This window comes from Lagenorhynchus albirostris, chromosome 10, assembly GCF_949774975.1.
Source record: "Lagenorhynchus albirostris chromosome 10, mLagAlb1.1, whole genome shotgun sequence".
Classification (NCBI taxonomy): Eukaryota; Metazoa; Chordata; class Mammalia; order Artiodactyla; family Delphinidae; genus Lagenorhynchus; species Lagenorhynchus albirostris.
Genome location: NC_083104.1, coordinates 68537810 through 68563989, shown reverse-complemented (window position 1 = coordinate 68563989; position 26180 = coordinate 68537810). Strand labels below are relative to the sequence as shown.

General features: G+C 39.5%; 1 protein-coding gene across 1 annotated transcript in view; it reads right to left on the bottom strand.

Annotated features, from left to right (window-relative positions):
- Positions 1-26180, bottom strand: part of DNAH8 (dynein axonemal heavy chain 8) — a 329745-nt gene that overhangs the window by 48144 nt on the left and 255421 nt on the right. Inside the window, exons 82-84 of the mRNA XM_060162780.1 lie at positions 13058-13131; positions 10337-10489; positions 9814-9969 (exon numbers count right to left, since the gene is read on the bottom strand). Of these exons, the coding sequence (XP_060018763.1) occupies positions 9814-9969; positions 10337-10489; positions 13058-13131 (383 nt within the window). The remainder of the gene's footprint in view (positions 1-9813; positions 9970-10336; positions 10490-13057; positions 13132-26180) is intronic.

Here is a 26180-nt window from a genome sequence, read left to right as displayed (position 1 = left end):
CTAGTTTCACTTTGTAATCTTGCAGTTTCAGATTTTGAAAACTAAACGTTTTCTATGGTAAAACATGACATCTCTCTCTTAAAACATTCATATTGCCTTCATTTGTCTCTCCTGCGAAACAGCGGCTGTTTCAAATCACCAAATTACTCACAAATAATCAAATGAGGCTCAGGCCAAATGACTCAACGGCTCTGATATTCTGGAGGCCATTTTAAAGGTATGTGAGTGTTAGAACTGATATTTCCAGGCCGTCATCACCTAGTACACAACACGGATTAACTCAAACATTACCATACCAGCAGCTGTCCCTGCCTCAGCACACAATCAGTCTCTCTAAGAAAGGTCCAATTATTTATTCAGGAATAAATAACTGGTGGAACTTCCTTCCACCAGGAAGTCCTCTTTTAAGATATTAAATAAAAACATCAGAAATAATTTGGGTCCAGATGTCCACCCTGGGAGGTCAGACTGAGGGCAAACAACCCTTAAAATTGTCAACTACTGGGCTTCCCTGGCGGCGCAGTGGTTGAGAGTCCGCCTGCCGATGCAGGGGACACGGGTTCGTGCCCTGGTCCGGGAAGATCCCACATGCCGCGGAGCAGCTGGGTCCGTGAGCCATGGCCGCTGAGCCTGCGCGGCCGGAGCCTGTGCTCCGCAACGGGAGAGGCCACAACAGTGAGAAGCCCGCGTACCGCAAAACAACAACAACAACAACAACAACAAAAAATGTCAACTACTAGCGTTATTTCTAGAGCTGTTCTTCTTTAGGTTAGGCTGTCAGGTGTTGGACATTTGCATGGCGTGACTCCCCACTCCTTAGCTAATTAGACCAAAGGTGAACAACCAGCCTAAGAAGAGCCAGCAATATCCCTTCTCCCAGGAATTTGGACTTAGAGTTCAGAACAGGTATTCAGAGTTTGTCCTAGTCAGAACTTAAACTAGAGAGGTTTGTAAACTCAGGAGCTGTGAAGAACCATCTTCCACCTTGAACACAGAGAAGATTAGGAGGAGCCACGGGGCTGGGAGGAGGCCCTGACAGGAGGAGACATGTCTCCCATTTTTGTCTCCCCTTTTGTACCTGCGCCTCGGGAGAAGGATCATGGTTGTCTAATAAACAAACATGTGAGTTGATGATTATCAGCATGAAAGGCACTCTCTCTCACTCTCCGGAGGGTCAATTAGGAAGCTGACATGTGGTTTTGAATTTCTTGCGTGGGTCCCAAGAAGCACTATGGTGAGCCTCCTCCAGGTTGCTCTAGGAGCAAGGGGGGCCTGGAGGGTCTATGGGGTACTAACACGAAAATGCGTTCAGCTAACACTTGAGGCTCTGGGATTTCTTCCACCTTGAGGGCTTCAAAGAGAAGAATGCTGACCACTTACGAACCAAACACAAATGTTCTCCCATTGTTTAAAAAAAGAGAATCAACTCTAAAACAGTTTTACCTGTTTTGACTTAGTTTTTAAAATTTACTGTTCAATTAGGTAGGAGACTGAATGAACAACAATTCTTTCTTTCCAATTACTGAAGCTGCTTAAATTGTCTCTGTGGAAACACTCCCGTTTACATGCACTGAGCAATTGCAATTCAGTTGCTCCTTAAAATGTGATCTTTGAAAATTGCCCTAATGCTGAGGTTTGCTTCATTTTATGTTACTTACTATCAATTTTTATTTAAAATGTTCAGTTTTTAGGTTGGTTCACTAAAGTCATAAACTGTTTAACTCCTTTTAGAAAAAAAGACAAAATGTGGTGTCTTTTCTTTCACAAATGAGGTCATTTCACTTTCTTGCTATTGTTTGTTTTTTTTTTTACTCACTGACCCCTGTGACAATAAAGAAAAAAACAACCCCTAAGTATCATCTTGGAATAATATCAGGGTAGACTCAAACCACTGGGACCTAAGACCTCATTTGGAAGCTCAAAAACAGAGGACTTTGCTAGAATTTGGAATATTTGGCATATTGAATCTCTCCAATCCAATTAGTATTTTTGAAACTATAGGATGAGTCTTATGTTTAGAAAAATATTAGGATGAGGCCAATAATAGAAAAATATTAGAATCAGTGCATTTTCAAGAAGTTTTAATCTAGTTGAGAAAATAAGACAAAACAGGAAAGGACAACAGGGTACTAAATATAATTAACTGTCAAAATTTCACAGGTGATAAGCTTGAAGAAGACATTCAATCAAGGGCTCCTGGGAAGAATGAAACTGAAGCTGGTCTTTGAAAAGAAGGGAGAAAAGAATCCCGGGCTTAGCAAAGGTCAGGAGCAAAGACAGGAACGCAAAGTTCACGATTCATCCAGAAGGAGGCTGCAGGACTGTGCCACTGCAGCAGAGCACAACCTCTGGTGAGTAGCTGGAACTACGTCCCCATGTGATGATTCAGGGATGAAACACAGACAGATTTGATGTTAGGAGAAAGAGCTAAAACCTGACTCAACAGAAGGGGGTTATTATCCATTATTAAGTTGGAGATGATGATTTTAGGAAGACTAGTCTACTCCCTGCTAGACTGAACCAATAAGCTTCCTTCTTTTTATTCCAAAGAATATATAAAACACAACTACTAGTGAAATATGGAAAACTTGGAATACTCCTTAGAACACTGAAGAGAGGCTGTTCAATGGAGTCATCATTTTAGTGATGTCAAAGCTATTTCCAGTTTTATGTTAGAATCTACCTCAGTCCAATGGTCCCCCGCCTCCCACAGTCCAGCGCAGATTCACTTCAGTCCCATCTTTAAAACAAAGCTCTCTGTGGAGCGTCACACCTATTTATTTAATAACTGGAGTTAGCATAAGATGAAAAATGCAATCTATACTAGACAATATAAGGGAAACTTGAATAGGTAAACATAATTAACAGAAATGGTCAGAACCACTGGGAAACACTACAGAGGTACGTGTAAAAGATCTTCTTAAAAATCTGTATCATGTTACTGTAATTACTTTGAAGAGATTTGCACTAAGAACTTTATAATCACACCTCCCCAAAGGGAGAACTGTTATAAACAGTATTAAATTTGAAGGGAGTGTTTGTCAAGGCTTAAACCTAAAAAATATGTCAGAGGGGCTTCCCTGGTGGCGCAGTGGTTGGGAGTCCGCCTGCCGATGCAGGGGACACGGTTCGTGCCCCGGTCTGGGAAGATCCCACATGCCGCGGAGCGCATGGGCCCGTGAGCCATGGCCGCTAAGCCTGTGCCTCCGGAGCCTGCGCTCCACAACGGGAGAGGCCACAGTGGTGAGAGGCCCATGTACCGCAAAAAAAAAAAAAAAAATATATATATATATATATATATATGTCAAAGAAGTAAACACTTTTCTGAATGAGGAACTGTTAACAGTGGTACTCTCTGAGCCCCATAGATATGGCCATTTTTATTAAATATTAAACAAATATTTTAAGAGCCATAGTAAAATTTCCGAGTTTGCAACTGCCATTGCAGGCCCTTAGAACTCCTAATCAAAGATTCTTGCAGTAAACCTCACAAAGCTGTGTATAAGCCATAAGAAAAGTCTCAAATGTGGGCTTCAATGTGGGTGAGCCAAGGTGAGGGGGAGAAATATCCAAACCATGAAAAGGTCATAAAAATGACTAAAGACGCCTCCCTTAAGGGCAGTGGCTCTTTGGGAATTATTCTCCACTCTCACTGCATATTAGAATCACTTGGGAAGTTTTTAAAAGGTCTGAGGTCTTCACCCTGATGCCTCCTCCAGGGGATTCTGGGGCCCAGGCAATGGCTGAGGACCACTGCTTAAGATGCTCATGGGTCCAATGTGCTGCACTACAAGGGGCAGTATATTGACTATCAATAGGAACAAAACAGGAAACATTATTGTGACCTGCAGGAGGTGTTGGGAGGAGACTACAAATGGAATTGTTGAAGAAGAATTGTTGAATTTCAGAAGACCAAGACTTTGAAGGAAGGTATATTTAAAATTAAAATCCTGAAGGGTGAGTGTGGGCTTGCTCTGAAGGCCAGAACAGTGCTACACTGGACTTTCTGGCAAAATGTAGAGAGAATATTGAGGCCAGAGGGAAGTTTCCCCCTAGAGTCATCTTCAAGAGGATGCGGGAGGACTTCTCTGGTGGTGCAGTGGTTGAGAATCCACCTGCCAATGCAGGGGACATGGGTTCAAGCCCTGGTCTGGGAGGATCCCGCATGCCGCAGAGCAACTGGGCCCATGAGCCACAATTACTGAGTCTGCGCTCTAGAGCCCGTGAGCCACAACTACTGAGCCCATGTGCCACAGCTGCTGAAACCCACGCGCCTAGAGCCCGTGCTCAGCAACAATAGAAGCTGCTGCAGTGAGAGGCCCGCACACTGTGGCGAAGAGTGGGCCCCACTTGCTGCAACTAGAGAGGGCCCGCACGCAGCAGCGAAGACCCAACACAGCCATAAATAAATAAATAAATAAATAAAAGAGGATGCGGGAAACGTTCTCAGGAAGTAGTGTCCTAATAAGCGGAGGCATGCCCCATGGTGCTGGGGATGAAAGGCTCCCACGGGGAGGGCAGGAGGGCTCGCCGGCCGAGGCAGAGATATCGGCCGACTGCAGCAAGAGCGGCCGCTGCTGCAGTAACCTCCTGGCCAACGTGGAGGTCGAGTTCCTGGAGGAGAGGGGAGGGAAGCCAGGGGGAGTAGGAAGCAAGCAGAGCTTAGTGCAGAAGTGGCTGGTGCAACTATGCAGGTTGCCATGGCAGCGTACCCCCTTCTACTGGGTAAGCCTGCTCCCATCCCAAGGCACCCTCCACCACTCTTCTGCCCAAGATTGTCCTTGACCAGCCAAATCTACTTCCCCTTCTTATAGGAGAGGAGGGATGCTCATTTTGTCCTCTGCAACAAGAGTAGGGTCCGCATAACACACGATGCTCTTGAGCTGGAGTGAGTTGATGGCATGATGCCAAACTTTGATTCAGTAAGAGAAACACATTGGAGGGCAGGCAGGGGTTGGCGATTTTACCACTCGCTCCTGCATTCTCATGTGTTATGGATTCCAGCACGAACCCCTTGTAACCGAGCAGGAACCTCTGAGGCCTTCCCAGGATAGAACCCCCCACCCATGTCCTCCGCCCGCCTATTGTCTGTAGAAAACCTTCAGTCAAAGAATAAATTTAATCAGAGAGGTGAGAAAATACAAAAAGAAAAGAAAAAACAAGACCAAATAATAATACTTTAGTCATTAAACAAAGTCAAGGACCTTTATTTCTTCCTCAAGGACTACAGATAATATTCTGAGCCATGTCCTTTGAGCTGTCTTATAGATACTGAAACCCCCACCAGGTGGAAGAAGTTAACTGTATGCTGCCCACAAGCACATAGACCCCAGACCAGCTGGAACCAAACAATTGATGATGCTGACTCCCAATTACCTACCTGGCCACCAACCAATCAGAAGAATGTGCATGAGCTGACCATGCCCTGTTCCTTGAACACTATAAGACTCCTCACTACCCCCTCCAGGGTGGTACACACAGTTTTGAGGGCATTAGCCTGCTGTGGTCCCCTCTGCCTGACAAAGCAATAGAGCTATTCTATTTTACTTCATCCAAAACTCTATCTCCGCATTTCTACTCAGCAAGGGTGAACAGGGGCCGAGTTTCGGCAACACTCTCCCCAGCCCAGAAGCTTCATATTACGTGACATAAACCAATTCCCTCTTCTTTTTTTCAGTCTCTGCATGGACAAAATTATATACATCGTGTTTGTATAAAGCAAGGGATAGCCAGGTTAATTTGGAGGAATCAATTCATCGATTAATGAATCAGGAAAAGACTTGTATGCAGAAAACTATAAGACACTGATGAAAGAAATTAGATGATACAAACAGATGGAGAGATATACCATGTTCCTGGATTGGAAGAATCAACACTGTGAAAATGACTATACTACCCAAAGCAATCTACAGATTCAATGCAATCCCTATCAAACTACCAATGGCATTTTTCACAGAACTAAAACAAAGAATTTCACTATTTGAATGGAAACACAAAAGACCCCGAATAGCCAAAGCAATCTTGAGAAAGAAAAACAGAGCTGGAAGAATCAGGCTCCCTGACTTCAGACTATACTACAAAGCTACAGTAATCAAGACAGTATGGTACCGGCACAAAAATAGAAATATAGATCAATGGAACAGGATAAAAAACCCAGAGATAAACCCACCTTATCTTTGATAAATGAGGCAAGAATAAACAATGGAGAAAAGACAGCCTCTTCAATAAGTGGTGCTGGGAAAACTGGACAGCTACATGTAAAAGAATTAAATTAGAACACTTCCTAACACCATACACAAAAATAAACTCAAAATGGATTAAAGACCTAAATGTAAGGTCAGACACTATAAAACTCTTAGAGGAAAACATAGGCAGAACACTCTATGACATAAGTCACAGCAAGATCCTTTTTGACTCATCTCCTAGAAAAATGGAAATAAAACCAAAAATAAACAAATGGGACCTAATGAAACTTACAAGCTTTTGCATAGCAAAGGAAACCATAAACAAGAAGAAAAGACAGCCCTCAGAATGGGAGAAAATATTTGCAAATGAAGCAACTGACCAAGGATTAATCTCTAAAATATATAAGCAGCTCAGGCAGCTCAATATCAAAAAAACAAACAACCCAATCCAGAAATGGGCAGAAGACCTAAACAGACATTTCTCCCAAGAAGATATACAGATTGCCAACAAACACATGAAATGATGGTCAACATCACTAATCATTAGAGAAATGCAAATCAAAACTACAATGAGATATCACCTCACACCGGTCAGAATGGCCATCATCAAAAAATCTACAAACAATAAATGCTGGAGAGGGTGTGGAGAAAAGGGAACACTCTTGCACTGTTGGTGGGAATGTAAATTGATACAGCCACTATGGAGAACAGTATGGAGGTTCCTTAAAAATACTAAAAATAGAACTACCATACGACCCGGCAATCCCACTACTGGGCATATACCCTGAGAAAATCATAATTCAAAAACAGACATGTACCACAATGTTCATTGCAGCACTATTTACAATAGCCAGGACGTGGAAGCAACCTAAGTGTCCAACAACATATGACTGGATAAAGAAGAGGTGGCACATATATACAATGGAATATTAGTCAGCCATATAAAGAAACGAAATTGAGTTATTTATAGTGAGGTGGATGGACCTAGAGACTGTCATACAGAGTGAAGTAAGTCAGAAAGAGAAAAATAAATACTGTATGCTAACACATATATATGGACTCTAAAAAAAAAAAAAGGAAAGTTCTGAAGAACCTATGGGCAGGACAGGAATAAAGACGCAGACATAGAGAATGGACTTGAGGACACTGGGAGGGGGAAGGGTAAGCTGGGACGAAGTGAGAGGGTGGCATGGACATATATACACTCCAAATGTAAACTAGATAGCTAGTGGGAAGCAGCTGCATAGCACAGGGAGATCAGCTCGGTGCTTTGTGTCCACCTAGAGGGGTGGGATAGGGAGGGTAGGAGGGAGATGCAAGAGGGAGGGGATATGATGATATATGTATACGTATAGCTGATTCACTTTGTTATACAGCGGAAACTAACACACCATTGTAAAGCAATTATACTCCAATGAAGAGGTTAAAAAAAGAAAATCTGGTACATGACTATTATATCCAACACTAGAAAAATATAAGCCACAATCTGTCTATTCAGAACAGCCCTTCCTGTAACAGTTGTGTGTTAAACTCTAATGTGCACACGAATCACTTGGGCATCTTATTACAACGCAGAATCTGATTCAGTGGGTCTGGGTGGGGCCTGAAATTCAACTCTTACAAGTCCCCAGGTGATGCAGATGGTTCTGACCCAGGACCACAAGCTCCTAAAGAATTCCAGATTTTTCTATCAAGCTGGCTTTATCCTAACCAAGAAAAGAATATGTTTAGGCAATATCACAGTAAACATTTCTGAAATTGATAAAACTAGAACCGAGGGAAAAATGCTTGAATTATCTGCACTCCTTGTACAGTCATAGAACTGGACAACAGAATGTTAGAAATGGGAAAAATCTTGAAAGATCACCTCCTTCTGCCTCTAAACACACAGATGGGGAAACAGAAGCCTCGAGAGGGACATAACTTGACCAACCTTACGTAGCTAATTGATGTCACAACAGGTCTAAAATCCAGGCTTCCTGACTCTCCGTGAAGTGCTCTTTCTAACACACTATGATTGGATTTTAAGAGATCTTTGCAACCTTTTTTTTCATAGACATGCCACTGTTAGCTTCACGGCCTTAGCAGTGGAGATTTTTTTCTGTTTTAACCCAAATACAAGCCACTTTAAGTGCAAGCACACTTCGGCCCCATGACTGGCCCATGGTCCTGTTCTTCTTTTTAACCCTTGGATAATGGCCACTAAAAACACAGGTTGCCATGTTGACCATATGGAAAATACCCCCCAGTCGTCTGTCTGTGATAAGCACAGTGGAAGAGTTGAATCATCACTACTAGGAAAAGAATCATAAAATTTATTATTTGTGAATTGGGCTTTAAATAACAGAGTTTAAAGCAATATTTGTATTAGAGTGTGATAAGGCCTAGCAAACCCAACAATTCCCAGATAAGAATACATGAAATCAGCTTCAGTGACTTGAAAGCTGTACTTTACAATCAATCCAAAGGCCACAATGGAACTTAGCAAAAATAACCACCCGCTAAGCGTTTAACCTGATTTTAAGTCTCTCAGAGTTGGGGGACAGATAAACACCAGCTGTCCCCTCTAAACAGCCCTCTCTGTTGGGCAGCATGAAACCTGGTAAAGTGGTGGGGCCAAGGAACCTACGGGTAAACACGCCCAGTATTTTCTGGGGTGGGCACCAAATTCCCCTCCACCTTTGGGCAGGGTGGGTAGAGATGAGGCCAAGCTCTGCCGGCTGCTGTGCACAGCTGAACCATGACTCCTGGTTTAAACCAGTTGATTCATTTTGTCCTCACTCCAACCTCAGGGAAAGAAGAAATGTAGGAAAGAGTTAAAGGAGTCCCTTTATCTCTCTGTGAAATCAAGGAGTGAATCAAGTACATTAAAATTATACAGCTTTCAAATACAGAACAAAATACAAAATCCAAATATAGAACAAAGCAATAACAAAACGAAAATAATCCCATAGAGATGTTGCTGGGCAGCCATAAAATTATTAAATGACTATATAAGTACACAGTAAAAGCAAAGAGCAAACAACGTGAAGAAGACAGGTGACCCTTGTGACTCCTCTTCCCAACACCACCACTTCTGTCACCGGTGGGAGGAGGGTTGAAACATACTTGTATCCAGGGCAGACAGCGTGGGGCTTGACTCCTAGATCTACTGTTTAGAAAGGAACTTAACCTCTCTGAGTCTCAATTTCCTCACTTGTAAGATGGTGATAAATCCTACCTTGAAAGGTGGCGGTTAGTATTACATGAGATGGTGTACATAACAGTCCTGGCCAGCACAGGCACTTTCAAGACCAAGCTCCTATCACAGTAATCCGTTTGTTCATCCCACAAATATTTATTGAGCTCTGGCAATGCCCCAGCTGCTGCTGTCACAGGGGGAGACCCAGCAGTTACAAAAGAACAAAGTCATTGCCCTGGAGAATCTTATACTCTAGGGGCCCAAAGTGGGGGTGTGGGGGCAGGAGGACACATAAATACATAAACAAATATGCATGTCCTGTGCCAGGTGGGGAAAAGTGCCATGAAGGAAAAAGAAAGCAAGGTGAGGAGAGCAGACAGTGCAGCAGAGAGGCAAACATAACATCATTAGCATCCTCTAAATGTGCAAACTGCTCTCAGAAGTTACCTGCACCGTGGAGTGTAAAAATGCTACAGTGTAAAGCATTGGCTTCCACATGGGTAAATTACTGATATCCAGAAGGTCTTGATTAATTCCAGCAAATGTTCTTTTCAAACCTGCGCGAACGCCTTGGGGTGGCTCATTAGTGAATTTGAGAGAAGTCTGTCATAAAAAGCAAATAGTAGTTTTGTTTCTATAAATTACTGTGAAGAATAAAATAGAAATTACAACACATCAGCCAACAATATGCTTATGGTACATAAATGGGCACCGTGTAAGCTACTTGCATTGATCAGAGCTAAAACCCAATAAATTAATACTGAGTCTTATAACTCTTCTGTGGGAATCTTTACCATATAATCTTGATAATTATAGTCAAGATTTTGACGATAATGGCATAAGATTTTGCAACGCAGCCTCTACTGGACCAGAAAGCCCTGTTATGTTTGCCATCTTTCCATAATCATATTTGTGCCATCTTTATTTGTATAACTCTCAAGGAAAGGATACTTATCTCACAGTAACAAACCTGAAGCAATGTAATGGGAAACCGATCGTGGGGCTCGGTAGTTAGCCACACTCGGAAAGTATCATTGCTGGCATCAGTGGTAGTTAATGTCTCTAGCAATTCTTCCATGAATTCTAGGCCAAGGTGACAATTCTGCAGTAATACCCAGCCACCCTGTATTCAAAAATGATTTCATATTAATTCCTTATAACTTTTTTTTGCTACGACTTTAATAAAACAAAACATACAAACAAATTTTTTGAAACTTTTACTCAGGGCATAAGAATACTCTGTTTTAAAAAAAAAAAAAAGAATACTCTGTTTTGAGCACATATATTTTAATGAAATTGTTATATGTCAATACAATCTTCTTTTTTCTGTTAGTTGTAAAGCTGGTTACTTGGAATCAAGTGGGTTCAAAATGATTGTATCCTGCCACCCCTGGTTTAGAAGGGAACAAAAGTTAAAATTTGAAGTCAGACTTGTTTAAGTACAGTGTGTGCACCATCTAATGGTGGGAAAGGGTATTTTGGAATTTGTAACTTAAATTGTCCTGCCTAGGGTAAATCAGAAGGGACTCACCCCGAAACCAAGTTGTCCACTGTCACAAAGAGAGATACACATTACCTCATGAAAGTTGGAGGTGTCGACGAAAATTCATTAACAATCAAGTTAGGAAGAAAAGAGAGAATTTTATTTGAGCCAAACTGAGGATTATAGCCTGGGAGACAGAAGCTCTGAGACCTGTCTTGCCTGTTACAAGTCAAAGGCAGAGTCATTTTCGAGACAAAGGATCATACATCAAAATGACATGCTGACATTTCACATGAGGTTCACCAAAGATACACAGTCCAGGTACACATACAAAGCCAGCAACAAGTCACCATGGCTCCCTGCAGAGTTGGAAAAGCATGCTAATCTTTTAAGAAGTTACCTGGCTAGCGTCAGAAAAAAGGGGAAAAAAATTGATCTTTGCATTCGAGCAGGCATTCCCACCCTTGAGGAGGTCTGGCTAATGCGTTATGCAGATGCACATTGTACACTAAAAGGGGAGGGAGGAGGCCCAAATGAGCAGAGAGAGAGAATTTTATGCTTAAGTTTTCTTCTCCTGACTTAAAATACCAATTTTATTTCACCAGAGGCAATAAAATACATTTGGTGACATTTGCTACCATAATATTAAACCTTATTCTTTGCCATCACTCCTCCCAGATATTCCTGAAACCACAAAACTTTCTAAGCACTATCTAAATACTTGATAAAACCTTCTTTAACAATGTAATTCACATGACCGTCACAGTTCTATAAGAACACAGTTTATTAGCCAGACAATATCTTGATATACTTATATAATGAGATCAGATAAATGCAGCTACAAATCATTGAGCTTAGTGTATATATGGTAAGGCCTGTATATACACCTTCTACTGCAAGAGAAAACAGAACTCAGACTGGCTTAAGCAGCAAAGGGGACTTGTTGGTCTAGACAACTGGGATGTCTAGACCAAGATGGACTTCATGGTTGGTTTGTGTCATCGTGGATCCAGTTACTCTCTGATTCCCTGCTCTGCATTCCACCGTGTCAGCTTTATCCTAAATCTTTCAAGTGGCAGTGTGGCTGTACCTATTCATGGGTTATTGTTGTTCTTTGTTTGTTTGTTTGATAATGCCATTATTATCAACATTTATCCTACCTTGAGACACAGAACATGGAAGTTATAAAAGCTAAGATTCCAAAGAAGGTTAATGTGAATGCTGTACCAAATTTAGAAGTCTCTCACTCGTGGAAACTGAAGAACTTATTTAAGACCCAAAGTCAAACTGTCAAATCACTCAATAGAGTGAATTATTTGATCTGAGTAAAAATAATTATATATAATTTCTTCAATATATATAAATTAAATACAATATATTATTGAATTTAATTAAGTGGTAAAGATTAAGGCTTGGCGCACTTGAGAATTAATGACTAGCCTGAAACTTTGATGAACCAAGCAGAGTTTTAGCCCATTAACCCTCTCCAGTCATTAATTCCCAGGGAAAAGCTGCACCACAGTTGCTACAGACGTTATGAGATCAAAAGCTTAAAAATAAACCAAGATCTTATTTTATTTTTATCAATGGCGCAATTTCTTATTGCTGCTGAGATTGCTATCTACCAACCATTTCTAGAAAATTAATGACCTGTGTATTTATTAGGTGTGATGAAAAATAGTTCTCAACATTCCATCCAGCTTGCAATTTTCAATAAAAACCATTATCAATATTTAAACATAACACCCTCAAATATTTCTTATTTGCCTGAAACTACCCATTAATGAAAAATGAAAGTCTCACTTTAACTGAAAATTGAAATTTGACTGTCTCAATCTGTCACTTCTTAAGCACTATCTATTAATATTGAACATGACATTCTAAGACTGCTAGAGCTGCATCCTTTAGGAACCAGAAAGTGTGGCTGCCAAATTATCAAAAAATATTTAGTGAAAATAAAATGGAGCATATGCTATAGAAAATGGAAGAAGTATTTTGTGGGGATGTCAGGAGCAAACTAGCTGGAGGTTTAAAATTTGTAGGAAATCAAAGGTTGACTCTATATACATAAATAAAAATGAAAAATAATGATTGAACATCACAGGTAGAATGCTTTGCCCATCACTGTGTTGGTCCTAAGTAGACCAGATGGCCAGAGGAATAATATCAAGAATGTTGCATGAAGAGTAGTTGTCCATTGCTACATACCTGCTGCATTGACATCTGAATCAGCTTTCGAGCATGTACTTCTTGTCCTTGCCCCATTGAGATAGTTCTGCATTCTGCAACACAGAAGAATCACTATGATAAAACATAAATTTTATAACAGGATTGGGACAAAAAATTTATTTCTCTATGGTCATAGCCTCCCTCCTCCGTGGCTTCTAAGAAGATTTTGTTATTCAAACAAGTCTGGCTTTCAGTTGTGTTGATGAGAGAAATGAGTGGAGCAGAAACTGGAACGGGAAGGACAAGGAAAGAGAGACAAAAGGCACAAGGCAGGTCTTTTAGAGAGTTCTGGGGTCTTTGGAGATAACGAGGAGATAGATTGATGAGGGAGAGGCAGCTATAATGCTATCATAGGCATTAAGTGGGAAAGAGGATTTTTGAGTTTTGCTAAATTTTTAAATTAAATTATATTGGAGTATAGTTGCTTTACAATGTTGTGTTTGTTTCTGCTGTACAGCAAAGTGAATCAGTTATACATATACATATACCCACTCTTTTTTAGATTTCCTTCCCATTTAGGTCACCACAGAGCACTGAGTAGAGTTCCCTGTTCTGTGTTTTGACTAGAATATTTTTTTGGTGTTTTATCAGATGCTTCAGTAAAGATTTAGTTGGCTTTTTATTCTTTTACAATGTCAAGTTTGCAGTGTTTTGTGTCTGTCTGTTTGGGTTTTGTTTGCATATTTGTCCATTTTCCAAGATGGAACTTGTGGCAGCTCAGCCCCATGAGGGCTACATTCAGGGATAACTGCTCCTCAGGATTAAATCACCATCTTGTAACTGAGCATGAAGAAAAAGTGGAGGCCACTCCAAGATTAGAGGTGTGATTATAATTCAGCAGAATATACACTATATAGGCTTATTAGTGAATTTGATGTTCCAGGCAGAGAACCACACTTGTGCCTGTCACATGAATTCACTAAATTGCAGAAGTCTCTAAATCATGTTTGTGAAACTGGAATTGGAAATTAACTTTTAAGCAAGTCTTCGTGGACCCAGGTCTTCTTGAATTTTAGAGGCATGATCTCTAGATGTCTAGAGGCACAGGGAAAGGAGGTCAATGGAGACATTGTGAAGCAGTGTATGCTTTTGCCCTACTCTACTGGAGGCGCCTGAATCCTCAGAAAAAAGGGCTGCTGTAGCTGGGCAAACAATGAGGCTGATTTGGAAACTTTAGAAGTTACAGAGGATGAGAGAAATTCACGGGGTGGAGTTAGAAGTATGTCAGGAACCAGAGAAGAAGTTGCCAGAGCACACCATTTAAAATATAGCACCATGGGGTTAATGGCCAGAGATTCTGTGAGGGTTCGCAGGGTGCAGCATTAGGATTTTTTGTGGACTCAGGGTCACAGGGTGAAACTCTGCAGTGGGTGCCTGAGAGAGGATGGCAGAGCACTGCTTGAAAAACTGGGAACTGCAATTGTCCAAAGGTCACTGAACAAAGCTGGATTTTCCCACCAAAGCCCTCATGCATGTCTCCTGCTCAAGGGGAACCAGGCACTGCTCCCAGGGCATCTGAGAAGAATCCACACACCCTATAATAGGAGAAGGAAGGAGAGGTGGAACTTGAAAGGGAGGAGCCTCCAAACTGTACAAAGAGATAGAGCCCCTCTTGTTTCAGAAGAACCCACAAATGTTAGGTAGGTCAATGGAGGAAAGTTTGATAGGGACAAAAATTATTAACATGTGAGCATGAGCCACAATCTATCTCCCCTGTCCTTCCAACTCTTCTGAAATACACCTTTTAAAAGGAAGAACTGGTTTTTGTTCAGGTGGCCTGAGTTTCTTATCTTGACCTGGGTCAAGAGGAGACTTAGAGGCATTCCTTCAAAACAAACCCAGAATCTGACCACATCTGGACATCTACACATTTAGTCCCCGGTCCATCACCTCTTGCCTGTATTCTTGCAGTAGCCTACTAACTGGTTACCTCTCCCACTCCTTTTCTCTACTAGTTATTCTTCCCACGGCAGACAGAGGAATTCTGTCGAGTCCTAAATCAGATTACGTCCATCCTCTGCTCAGAAACATCCAATGGCTTCCCATTTCATTCCGCACAAAATCCAGAATCCAATTCAAATTCTTACCTCTAAGACCCTACACAATTGGCTCCCACTGCTACCGCACTCTACACACACACACACACACACACACACACACACACACACACACACTGTTTAGGATCTCACCACCATTCATTCACTCTTCTCCAGCCACACTGGCCTCCTCCCTCCTCCCCAGGCACACTCCAGCCTCACCTCTGTTCTCTCTGTCTGAAATGTGTCTCCTCGAACACTCCACTGACTTAATTCCTTACATGTCAGGTCTTCCTCACCTTCTCAACAAGGCCTTCCCTGACCATCTGATCTAGTACAGCATACCTATCCCCGTCACTCTGCCCCTTACCCTACTTTTTCTTAGCATATTATATACTTTTTAGCATATTATATACTCACTTGTTAATTAATTACTGTCTGTTTTCCCCTGACACTAGAACATCAGCTCCACAAGGGACTTATATCACTGTGGCTTATCCAGCACCTAGACAGTGCGTAGCACTCAGTAGATACTCAATAAATATTTTCTCAAACTTTAAAAACAGATATAATTCACATATCATAAAACTTACCCCTTTAAAGTCTACAATTCAATGTTTTTTTTAGTATATTCATAGAGTTGTGGAACCATTACTACTGTCCAATTTCAGATCATTTTCACCAGTCCAAAAAGAAACTCCACATCCATTAGCAGTCCCCATCACCCTCTCCCACTCTAGCAACCACTAATCTACTTTCTATCTCTATTCTAGACATTTCATATAAATGGAATTATACGTGACCTTTTGTGTCTGTCTTCTTTTACTTAGCATAATATTTTCAAGGTTCATCCATATTGTAGCATGCATCACAACTTCACTCCTTTTTATGGCTGAGTAGTAGTCCCTTACACAGATGTACTATATTTTGTTTATCCATTCATCAGCTGATGGACATTTGGGTTGTTTCCACTTTTTGGCGAGTATGAATAATGCTGCTATGAACATTCATGTATAAGCCTTTGTGTGGACATGTTGTCAATTCTCTTAGATATAGACTTAGGAGTAGAATTGTTGGGTCTTACTGCAATTCTATGCTTAACTTTTTGAGGGACTGTCAGGCTGTTTTCCAAAGCAGCTACACCACTTTACAGTTCCATCAGCAATGTATAAAAGTTCTAATTTTTCCGCATCCTTGTCAACACTTGCTATTGTCCATCTTTTTGATTATAGCCATCTTGAAATGAAGTGGTATCTCACTGTAGTTTTGATATCCATTTCCCTAATGATTAATGGTGTTGAGTAACTTTTCATGTGCTTATTGGCCATATGTATATCTTCTTTGGAGAAATGTCTATTCAAATCCATGGCTCATTTTTTAACTGGGTTATTTGACTCTTTATTTATGCGTTGTAAGAAGTTCTTTTTACATTTTGTATACCAGATACTTATCAGATATATTATTTGCAAATACTTTCTCTCATATTGTATTAATAGGTTGTCTTTTTCATTTTCTTGATGGTATTCGTTGAAGTACAAAAGTTTTCAATTTTGTTTAAGTCCAATTTATCTATTTTCTCTTTTGTTTCCCATGTTTTAAGTGTCATATCTAGAAAATTACTGCCTAATCCAGTCACAAAGATTTATTCCTACATTTTCTTCTAAGAGTTTGATAGTTTTAGCTCTTACATTTATGTCTCTGATAATTTTGAGTTAATTTTTGTATATGGTGTGAAATAAAGGTCAAACTTTATTCTTTTGAAAGTATTGATAGATATTAGTTTTTCCAGCATGGTTTGTTGAAGAGGCTGTCCTTTCTCCATTGAATGGTCTGGCACCCTTGTTGAGAAACAACTGACCATAAATGAGGGTTATTTCTGGACCCCCAATTCTATTCCATTGATATATATGTCTATCCTTATGCCAGTACCATTCTGTCTGATTACTGTAGCTTTGTAGTAGGTTTTAAAAAGCAGGAAGTGTGAGTTCCACACCTTTGTTCTTTTTTTACAAGGTTGTTTTGGCTATTCTGGGTTCCATGTATTTCCATATGAATTTTAGGATCAGCTTGTCAATTTCCACCAAAAAAAGGCAGCTGGGATTTTGATGGGAGTTGCTTTAAAGCTGTTAGATCAATTTGGAGAGTGCTGTCATCTTATCAATTTAAAGTCTTCTGGGAATTCCCTGGCAGTCCAGTAGTTAGGACTCAACACTTTCACTGCTGTGGCCCAGTCTCAATCCCTGGTCAGGGCAGTAAAATCCCACAAGTTGGGCAGCACGGCCAAAATAATAATAATAACAATAAAAAAATAAAGTCTTTCTGTCCATGAACATGGGATGTCTTTCTATTTTTATCATCATCATTATTATATCTTCTTTAATTTTTCAACTGTTTTGTAGTTTTCAACTCACAAGCTTTGCACTTCTTAGTTAAATTTATTCCTAAGTATCTTATGATATTGTAAATGAAATTGCATTTATAATTATATAAATTTTTGGTTTGTTTATATATTAATTTTTGGTTTTTTCTTGCTAGTGTGTAGAAAAACAATGGATTTTCAAATAGGATCTTGTGTTCTGCGATCTTGTTGAACTTGTTTATTAGCCCTAGTAGTCTTTTGGTGGACTGCTTAGGCTTTTCTATATGCAAAATCATGTCATCTTCAAATTGAGATGGTTTTACTTCTTCTTTTCCAGTGTGAATGCCATTTATTTCTTCTTCTGGTCTGACTAAAACCTCCAATACAGTGCTGAGTAGAAGTACAAGTAGACATTCTTCTCTTGCTCCTGATGTTTGGGGAAAAATATTCAGTCTTTCAACATTATGTAGGATGTTAGCTGTGGGATTTTGTAGGTGCCCTCATCAGGTTGAAGAAGTTCCCTTTTATTCCTAGTTTGTTGAGCACTTTCATCATGAAAGAGAGTTGGATTTTTTCAATGCTTTTTCTGCAACTATTAAGATAACCATGTGGTTTTTGTTCTTTCTTCTATTAACATGGTGTATTACATTGATTAATTTCCATATGTTTAACCAACCTTGCATTCTTGGGATAAATCCCCTTGGTCATGGTGTATAATCCTTTTTATATGGTGCTGGATTTGGTTTGATAGATTTTGTTGAGAATTTTTGTTTCTATATTCAAAAAGGATATTGGTTTCCTTCTAATGTCTTTGTCTAGAATTGGTATCAGAGTAATATGGGCTCACAGAATGAGTTGGGAAGTATTCTCTTTTATTTTTTGGAAAGATTTGTGAAGAATTGGTGGTATTCATTAAACATTCAGTAGAATTCACCCATAAAGGCATCCAGTCCTGGTATTTCTTTTCTTGGGAAGTTTTTGATTACTAAATCAATCTATTTACTTTTTTTTGAATTTTATTTCATTATTTTTTATACAGCAGGTTCTTATTAGTTAACCATTTTATACATATTAGTGTATATATGTCAATCCCAATCTCCCAATTCACCACCACTACCACCACCCCCATGCCACTTTCCCCCCTTGGTGTCTGTACATTTGTTCTCTACATCTGTGTCTCTATTTCTGCCCTGCAAACCGGTGCATCTGTACCATTTTTCTAGGTTCCACATATATGCATTAATATATGATATTTGTTTTTCTCTTTCTGACTTACTTCACTCTGTATGACAGTCTCTAGATCCATCTATGTCTCTACAAATGACCCAATTTCGTTCATTTTATGGCTGAGTAATATTCCATTGTATATATGTACCACATCTTCTTTATCCATTCATCTGTCGATGGGCATTTAGGTTGCTTCCATGACCTGGCTATTGTAAATAGTGCTGAAATGAACATTAGGGTGCATATGTCTTTTTGAGTTATGGTTTTCTCTGGGTATATGCCCAGTAGTGGGATTGTTGGGTCATATGGTAATTCTATTTTTAGTTTTTTAAGGAACCTCCATACTGTTCTTCAAAGTGGCTGTATCAATTTACATTCCCACCAACAGTGCAAGAGGGTTCCCTTTTCTCCACACCCTCTCCAGCATTTGTTGTTTGTAGATTTTCTGATGATGCCCATTCTAACTGGTGTGAGGTGATACCTCATTGTAGTTTTGATTTGCATTTCTCTTATAATTAGTGATGTTGAGCAGCTTTTCATGTGCTTCTTGGCCATCTGTATGTCTTCTTTGGAGAAATGTCCATTTAGGTCTTCTACCCATTTTTTTATTGTGTTGTTTGTTTCTTTAATATTGAGCTTCATGAGCTGTTTATACATTTTGGAGATTAATACTTTGTCCGTTGATTCATTTGCAACTATTTTCTCCGATTGTGAGGGTTGTCTTTTCGTCTTGTTTGTAGTTTCCTTTGTTTTGTAAAAGCTTTTAAGTTTCATTAGGTCCCATTTGTTTATTTTTGTTTTTATTTCCATTACTCTAGGAGGTGGATCAAAAAAGATCTTGCTGTGATTTATATCAGAGAGTGTTCTTTCTATGTTTTCCTCTAAGAGTTTTATAGTGTTCAGTCTTAAATTTAGGTCTCTAATCCATTTTGAGTTTATTTTTGTGTATGGTGTAAGGGAATGTTCTAATTTAATTCTTTTACATGTAGCTGTCCAGTTTTCCCAGCACCACTTATTGAAGAGTCTGTCTTTTCTCCATTGTATATCCTTGCCTCCTTTGTCATAGATTAGTTGACCATAGGTGTGTGGGTTTATCTCTGGGCTTTCTATCCTGTTCCATTGATCTATATTTCTGTTTTTGTGCCAGTACCATATTGTCTTGATTACTGTAGCTTTGTAGCATAGTCTGAAGTCAGGGAGCTTGATTCCTCCAGCTCTGTTTTTCTTTCTCAAGATTGCTTTGGCTATTCGGGGTCTTTTTTGTTTCCATACAAATTGTGAAATTTTTTGTTCTAGTTCTGTGAAAAATGCCATTGGTAGTTTGATAGGGATTGCACTGAATCTGTAGATTGCTTTGGGTAGTAGAGTCATTTTCACAATATTGATTCTTCCAATCCAGGAACATGGTATATCTCTCCATCTGTTTGTATCATCTTTCATTTCTTTCAACAGTGTCTTGTAGTTTTCTGCATACAGGTCTTTTGTCTCCTAGGTAGGTTTATTCCTAGGTATTTTATTCTTTTTCTTGCAGTTGTAAATGGGACTGTTTCCTTAATTTCTCTTTCAGAAATTTCATCATTAGTGTATAGGAATGCAAGAGATATCTGTGCATTAATTTTGTATCCTGCAACTTTACCAAATTCATTGATTAGCTCTAGTAGTTTTCTGGTGGCATCTTTAGGATTCTCTATGCATAGTATCCTGTCATCTGCAAACAGTGACAGTTTTACTTCTTCTTTTCCAATTTGTATTCCTTTTATTTCTTTTCCTTCTCTGATTGCCATGGCTAGGACTTCCAAAACGATGTTGAATAATAGTGGTGAGAGTGGGAAACCTTGTCTTGTTCCTGATCTTAGAGAAAATGCTTTCAGCTTTTCACCATTGAGAATGATGTTTGCTGTAGGTTTGTCATATACGGCCTTTATTATGCTGAGGTAGGTTCCCTCTATGCCCACTTTCTGGAGAGTTTTTATCATAAATGGGTGTTGAACTTTGTTGAAAGCTTTTTCTGCATCTATTGAGATGATCATATGGTTTTTATTCTTCAGTTTCTTAATATGGTGTGTCACATTGATTGATTTGCATATATTGAAGAATCCTTGCATCCCTGGGACAAATCCCACTTGATCGTGGTGTATGATCCTTTTAATGTGCTGTTGGATTTGCTTGCTAGTATTTTGTTGAGGATTTTTGCATGTATATTCATCAATGATATTGGTCTGTAATTTTCTGTTTTTTGTAGTTTCTTTGTCTGCTTTTTGTATCAGGGTGATGGTGGCTTCGTAGAATGAGTTTGGGAATGCTCCTTCCTCTGCAATTTTCTGGAAGAGTTTGAGAAGGATGGGTGTTAGCTCTTCTCTAAATGTTTCATAGAATTCACCTGTGAGGCCATCTGGTCATGGACTTTTGTTTGTTGGAAGATTTTTAATCACAGTTTCAATTTTATTACTTGTGATTGGTCTGTTCATATTTTCTATTTCTTCCTGGTTCAGTCTTGGTAGGTTATACCTTTCTAAGAATTTGTCCATTTCTTCCAGGTTGTCTATTTTATTGGCATAGATTTGCTTGTAGTAGTCTGTTTAGGATGCTTTGTATTTCTGTGGTGTCTGTTGTAACTTCTCCTTTTTCGTTTCTAATTTTATTGATTTGAGTCTTCTCCCTCTTTTTCATGATGAGTCTGGCTAAAGGTTTATCAATTTTGTTTATCTTTTCAAAGAACAAGCTTTTAGTTTTATTATCCTTGCTATTGTTTTCTTTGTTTCTATTTCATTTATTTCTGCTCTGATCTTTATGATTTCTTTTCTTCTACTAACTTTGGGTTTTGTTTGTTTTTCTTTCTCTACTTCCTTTAGGTGTAAGGTTAGATTGTTTATTTGACATTTTTCTTGTTTCTTGAGGTAGTCTTGTATTGCTATAAACTTCCCTCTTAGAACTGCTTTTCCTGCATCCCATAGGTTTTGGATAGTTGTGTTTTCATTGTCAGTTGTGTCTAGGTAATTTTTGATTTCCTCTTTGATTTCTTCAGTGATCTCTTGGTTATTCAGTAACATATTGTGTAGCCTCCTTGTGTTTGTGTTTTTTTTTTTTTTTTTTTTGCGGTACGCGGGCCTCTCACCGTTGCGGCCTCTCCCATCGCAGAGCACAGGCTCCGGACGCGCAGGCCCAGCGGCCATGGCTCACGGGCCCAGCCGCTCCGCGGCACCTGGGATCCTCCCGGACCAGGTCACGAACCCGCATCCCCTGCGTCGGCAGGCGGACTCTCAACCACTGCGCCACCAGGGAAGCCCGTGTTTGTGTTTTTTATGTTTTTTTCCCTTTAATCAATTTCTAATCTCATAATGTTGTGGTCAGAAAAGATGCTTGATGTGATTTCAATTTCCTTAAATTTACTGAGGCTTGATTTGTGACCCAAGATGTGATTTATCCTGGAGAATGTTCCGTGTGCACTTGAGATGAAAGTGTAATCTGCTGTTTCTGGATGGAATGTCCTATCAATATCAATTAAATCTATCTGGTCTATTGTATCATTTAAAGCTTGTGTTTCCTTATTAATTTTCTGTTTGGATGATCTGTCCATTGGTGTAAGCAAGGTGTTAAAGTCCCCCACTATTATTGTGTTACTGTCAATTTGCTCTCTTATAGCTGTTAGCAGTGGCCTTATGTATTGAGGTGCTCCTATGTTGGGTGCATACATAATTGTTATATCTTCTTCATGGAATGATCCTGTGATCATTATGTAGTGTCCCTCCTTGTCTCTTGCAACATTCTTTGTTTTAAAGTCTATTTTATCTGATATGAGAATTGCTACTCCAGCTTTCTTTTGATTTCCATTTGCATGGAATATCTTTTTCCATCCCCTCACTTTCAGTCTGTATGTGTCCCTAGGTCTGAAGTGGGTCTCTTGTAGACAGCATATATATGGGTCTTGTTTTTGTATCCATTCAGTGAGGTTGTGTCTTTTGTTTGGAGCATTTAATCCATTCACGTTTAAGGCAATTACCAATATGTATGTTCCTATTACCATTTTCTTAATTGTTATGGGTTTGTTTTTGTAGGTCCTTTTCTTGTCTTGTGTTTCCCACTTAGAGAAGTTCCTTTAGCATTTGTTGTAGAGCTGGTTTGGTGGTGCTGTATTCTCTTAGCTTTTGCTTGTCTGTAAAGGTTTTGATTTCTCTGTCAAATGTGAATGAGATCCTTACGAGGTAGAGTAATCTGGGTTGTAGGTTCTTCCCTTCCATCACTTTAAATATATCATGCCACTCCCTTCTGGCTTGTATATTTTCTGCTGAGAGATCAGCTGCTAACCTTATGGGAGTTCCTTTTATGTTATTTGTTGTTTTTCCCTTGTTGCTTTCAATAATTTTTCTTTGTCTTTAATTTTTGTCAATTTGATTACTATGTGTCTTGGCGTGTTTCTCCTTGGGACTCTCTGTGCTTCCTGGACTTGGCTGGCTATTTCCTTCCCCATGTTAGGGAATTTTTTGACTATAATCTCTTTAAATATTACTCAGGTCCTTTCTCTCTCTCTTCTCCTTCTGAGACCCCTATAATATGAATGTTGTTGCATTTAATGTTGTCCCAGATGTCTCCTAGGCTGTCTTCATTTCTTTTCATTCTTTTTTCTTTCTTTTTACTTCTTATAGATGTATTCGGGTTTTCTATTTCTTCTTGAGTCAGTTTCAGTAGTTGTCTCTTTCCAATAATTTGTGCATTTCATCTAGGTTATCTAATTTGTTGCATAAGTGTTCATAATATTATGTTATGATCTTTTTATTTTTGTCAGTTCAATAGAGATGCCCTTTGATAAAAGAAAATTTCACATATTGAGATATGGCAATGTCATTCTGGCTTATACATGAGTTTACTTGAATTTTATGCTAACTGAAACAGCCTGTTTGTGGCCTATCAAACATACATTGTACATCTGCTCTAATTATCACAGAGAAGGACACATTGACCAGAATTAAAGAATGTCCATGTTAAAAATAAAGATTTTATAAATGCCTCCCTTCCTGCGATGCCAATGCTGTACTCCTTTGATGATAAGACTCCCTTCCCAGGTGCCAAGGCCATACTGACTCACTATGTACTTGCTGATCTGTTTTTCTTGAAACCTTGAAGGAATGTATCTCTGACTTGTTTGGTGTTCTTGGTTCTGACAAGACACAAAACTGTGCTGAAAACCATGCTTCTCCAGAGAGGGTCCTCTGAGTTATCTGAGAGGCTGTTCTGGCTTTAGTCCTCAGTTTGACTCAAATAAAACTCTTTTCTATTCTTATTATAGATTGTTTATTGATTATTTTCATTGATACCCCTCTTTCATTCCTGATTTTAGTTATCTTAGTCTCCTCTCCTTTATTCTTGGTCAGTCAAAACAAAAGTTTGCCAATTCTGTTGATCTTTTCCAAGAAGATACTTTTGGTTGGATGACTCTCTATTGTGTTTTAATTCCCTCTTGCATTTTTTTCCGACTCAAATATTTATTATTTCCTTCCTTTTGATTGCTTTGGGTTTGCTCTTCTTTTCATAGTTGCTTAAGGTGGAAGGTTAAGTTATTAATCTGCAGTCTTTCTTCATTTTTAACATAGGTTGATAAATATTTGATAAATTTCTGAATAGTCTGGAAACACTAGGTTGATTGACATTGGAAAAGTGAGGAAGCTTTGCACTTGAGGAAGGAAAGAATCCCAAAGGACAGAGGCCAGTGAGATAAGAGGCAGTGCAGGCTGAATTTCCAGAGGGGGTGGGAAAAGCTGCCAGAACATCATGATGGGAACTACCAAGAGAAGGAAGGATGCAGAGGATGTTGTAGGAATTATTTTGCAGGTAATGCAGCATGATTATTCTTTGGTGGTATGGGATTTTGGGGTTTTTTTGTTTGTTTGGCTGGTTGGTTATATTTCAGAGACACTAGTAAGATTTCAACTACCTTTCTATATCTTCCCAAAATTAGGCTTTAGTGTCTTTCACTTTTCCTCTTTCTTTTTAAAACTTTAAAAAATCTAATTAAATAATATAGGCTTATAGTGAAAGCTTTGTAAAATATAGGAGACTATAAAGAAGAAAATAAAAATCACCAATTTCCTTCCATAGAGACCTTCATTCTAATCTTTTTAGTATGCACAGTCCACAACCACTTACCCTCATTTCAAAATTCAAAACAATCTGAAAACTGACAGTTTTGCCACAAAATCACTTTGGTGGCAAAAGCTGACCTGAATGGATATGAGCCTACTTATAGTCTTTATTTATCGCCATCTTTATGAATATTAATACTCTCATCTGCAATGTATTATATAATATATGAAATGTTACCTTTCTAAAACATGGAAAATTCTGATTCCCGCAATGTATCTGACCCCAAGGACTTTGAATAAGAGATTGTAGACCTATCTATATTAAAAATTATATATATGTATAATAATACATACATATGTCATTTTATAGCTCTATTTTTTAACAGTACATTGTATTTTATTGTCATTAAATATTATTGGGAAATAGTTTTTAATGGTGGCACAATGTTCCATCATGTTGATGCATTCTTGTCAATTCAGCCACTATCCTTTTGTGTATTTAAGACACTTTCCATTTTTCAATACTATAAATAGCACTAGATTAAACATCCTTGTATATGAGTCTTGATGTGTATCTTTTACTTTTTTTATGATAAATTAGTACATGTAGACTCGTTGGGACAAAGCATACAAACATTTTAAAGATTCATGATATATATAAAAAAAGGACTGCCAGTGTCTCCAGCTGGAATAAGAATGCTGTGATTCCCAGCCCACACTTCTATCTTTTTTTTTTTTGAAACCAAACAGATAACAAAAGCCTTTCTGTGTCCCCCATTTCTTGTCTGTAGGAAAAATGCTTCAGTCTTCTAGACTCTCCCTGAGTTCCAAAGGGCAGATTCCAACAGTTAACTAATTAAGGACGTGAGGGAATGCAGAAACAAAAGAAAAGCAGTCAGGAAACAGTAGTGCAGAGGGGGCAGAGTCAACATGGCATACTAGGAGGATGAGGAATTCGTGTCTCCTCACAACTAGGGCACCTACCAGGCACCGGTGGGGGACCACGGACACCTAAGGAGATGGGAGGAACCCCCAGCGACTGGTAGGACACAGGGCATGGGGGGGCGTGAAGGGCGAGGAGAAGTGGAGGTGGGACAGGACTGGCACCCCTAAGGGGAAGCTGGGGAAGGGGAAGGGATCCCACGCCCAAAGGGGGAAATTGGGGAACCACTGGGAGAGCAGAGGATCAAAAGGGAGCATAGCCAGGCTTCCCCTGCCCGCTTGGGCCCCCAGGAGCCTGCTGAGATCCTGAGCCTGATCCTCTGCCCACTGAGGACCCCTCTAGCCATGTGGGTCCTGAGGGAGTGGGAGGGAGGACAGGGGGAGCAAAAGTAAAGCCCAGACCTACAGGACCAGCACCCCTGAGGGGTGGCTGGGGGAGGGGAGGAGTTCCTACACCCAGA